General features: G+C 64.0%; 1 protein-coding gene across 1 annotated transcript; it reads left to right on the top strand.

Annotated features, from left to right (window-relative positions):
- Positions 1 to 816: 816 nt before the first annotated feature.
- On the top strand, positions 817 to 1289 carry EMIHUDRAFT_257333 (hypothetical protein; the record flags this gene model as incomplete). Its single annotated transcript, XM_005764093.1, has 1 exon — positions 817 to 1289. A coding segment is annotated over one exon (473 nt), but the record flags the coding sequence as incomplete, so codon positions are not given.
- Positions 1290 to 1299: the final 10 nt, after the last annotated feature.

The following is a 1299-nucleotide window of genomic DNA, read 5'->3' as shown; positions in this document are numbered from 1 at the left end:
AAATAACCCCTCCCTGCGAGCACGCTCCTTGCGAGCACGTATCATCCTCAAGCATCTCTTTTTCATGCGCCATTTTTGGCCCTGCTCTCCCTTGAGCCCCTCAATCAACAACCACACAATCATCTAGCGGATCATCATTTAGCGGCCGATGCATTGTGATGCGAGGCTTCACTGTCCAGTTAAGAATTAGCCGGATGAGGCTTCGGCCACCGAGGCTTCGGCCAACGAGGCTTCGGCCAACGAAAAAGAAAAATCCTCGCCCTCCGCCCGCCCTTGCCTCCGCCCAACCCTCCGCTCTCCGCTCTCGCCCTCCGCCCTTGCCCTGGCTGGCCTGGGTGGCATCTCCTCATCATCACGCGCCAAGTGGGAGGGAAGTGGACGGGGCCCTGAGCCGACCTAGCCCTAAACGGAATGGGGCGCCCAACACGTGCCCGGATTACTGTGCCTCCCCCGGGTGCAGCCTTTCGGTTCGTGAAGGGTCGGTGCGTGTCGTGACCCCCTGGAACACCCGTACCCCCGCACCATCTCCGTCGCGTGGTTCTACAACCTTAACCATCACCGGGAGGCGGCCAGGGCTTCATAGACTCGGTCGAGAGACCCCAGATTGGCATCCATGCCTCTCTGGACAGGGTGGCCCGCCACAAGGACCCCAGGAATTGCGACTCGCCGCTTTCCTCCCGCTGTGATTCTGTGTGAGCTCTGTGTCTTGATTTGCCAACAATATACCTACACACGACATCATTTTAAAGTTTTTGTTTTTGCCAACAGCATTTTCCTGGACGGTCCTTCGGCCGAGTCTCGCGGGCACCACACCAAATGGCCTGCAACCACGCCTCGCTCGCGACGCGGACGCGGTACACGCGGCTTGACCTCGAGAGGCCTCGCCGCTGCGCCTGCGGCGTGGCGGCGCTCGCGGTGGCGGCTTCGCTGGCGGCAGTCGCGGCGCTCGCTGCGTCGCCGCTCGCGAGGAGTGGTGGCGTCGTGGCGGCCTGGAGAACCGATTCGGCGGCCGCCAGCTCGGAGCCGGCGGCCCGGCCTCGCGGCGCTGTCAGCGGAGCGGCCACCGGCGTGCAGTTTGTCGTCCGAGGCGAGGCGCAGCAGGTCGTGAGGTCTGTGGGAGGTTGGCTCAACTACACGCTCGATGTGACGGAGGGAGTCTTCCTCCTCCCGCGCGGCATCTCCTTCGCCACGCGCCTGTACAACGGCGTCTCTCCCGCACCGCTGCTGCTCGCGAGGCCGGGAGACCGCATCAGGCTGCGGTTGCGGAACCGGCTCGGGCCAGACGTCGCGTCGCCAAAC

The sequence above is a fragment of the Emiliania huxleyi genome (assembly GCF_000372725.1).
Source record: "Emiliania huxleyi CCMP1516 unplaced genomic scaffold EMIHUscaffold_6049, whole genome shotgun sequence".
NCBI lineage: Eukaryota > Haptophyta > Isochrysidales > Noelaerhabdaceae > Emiliania > Emiliania huxleyi.
Note: the sequence above shows the minus strand (reverse complement) of the source record. Positions and strands in the feature narration are given on the sequence as shown.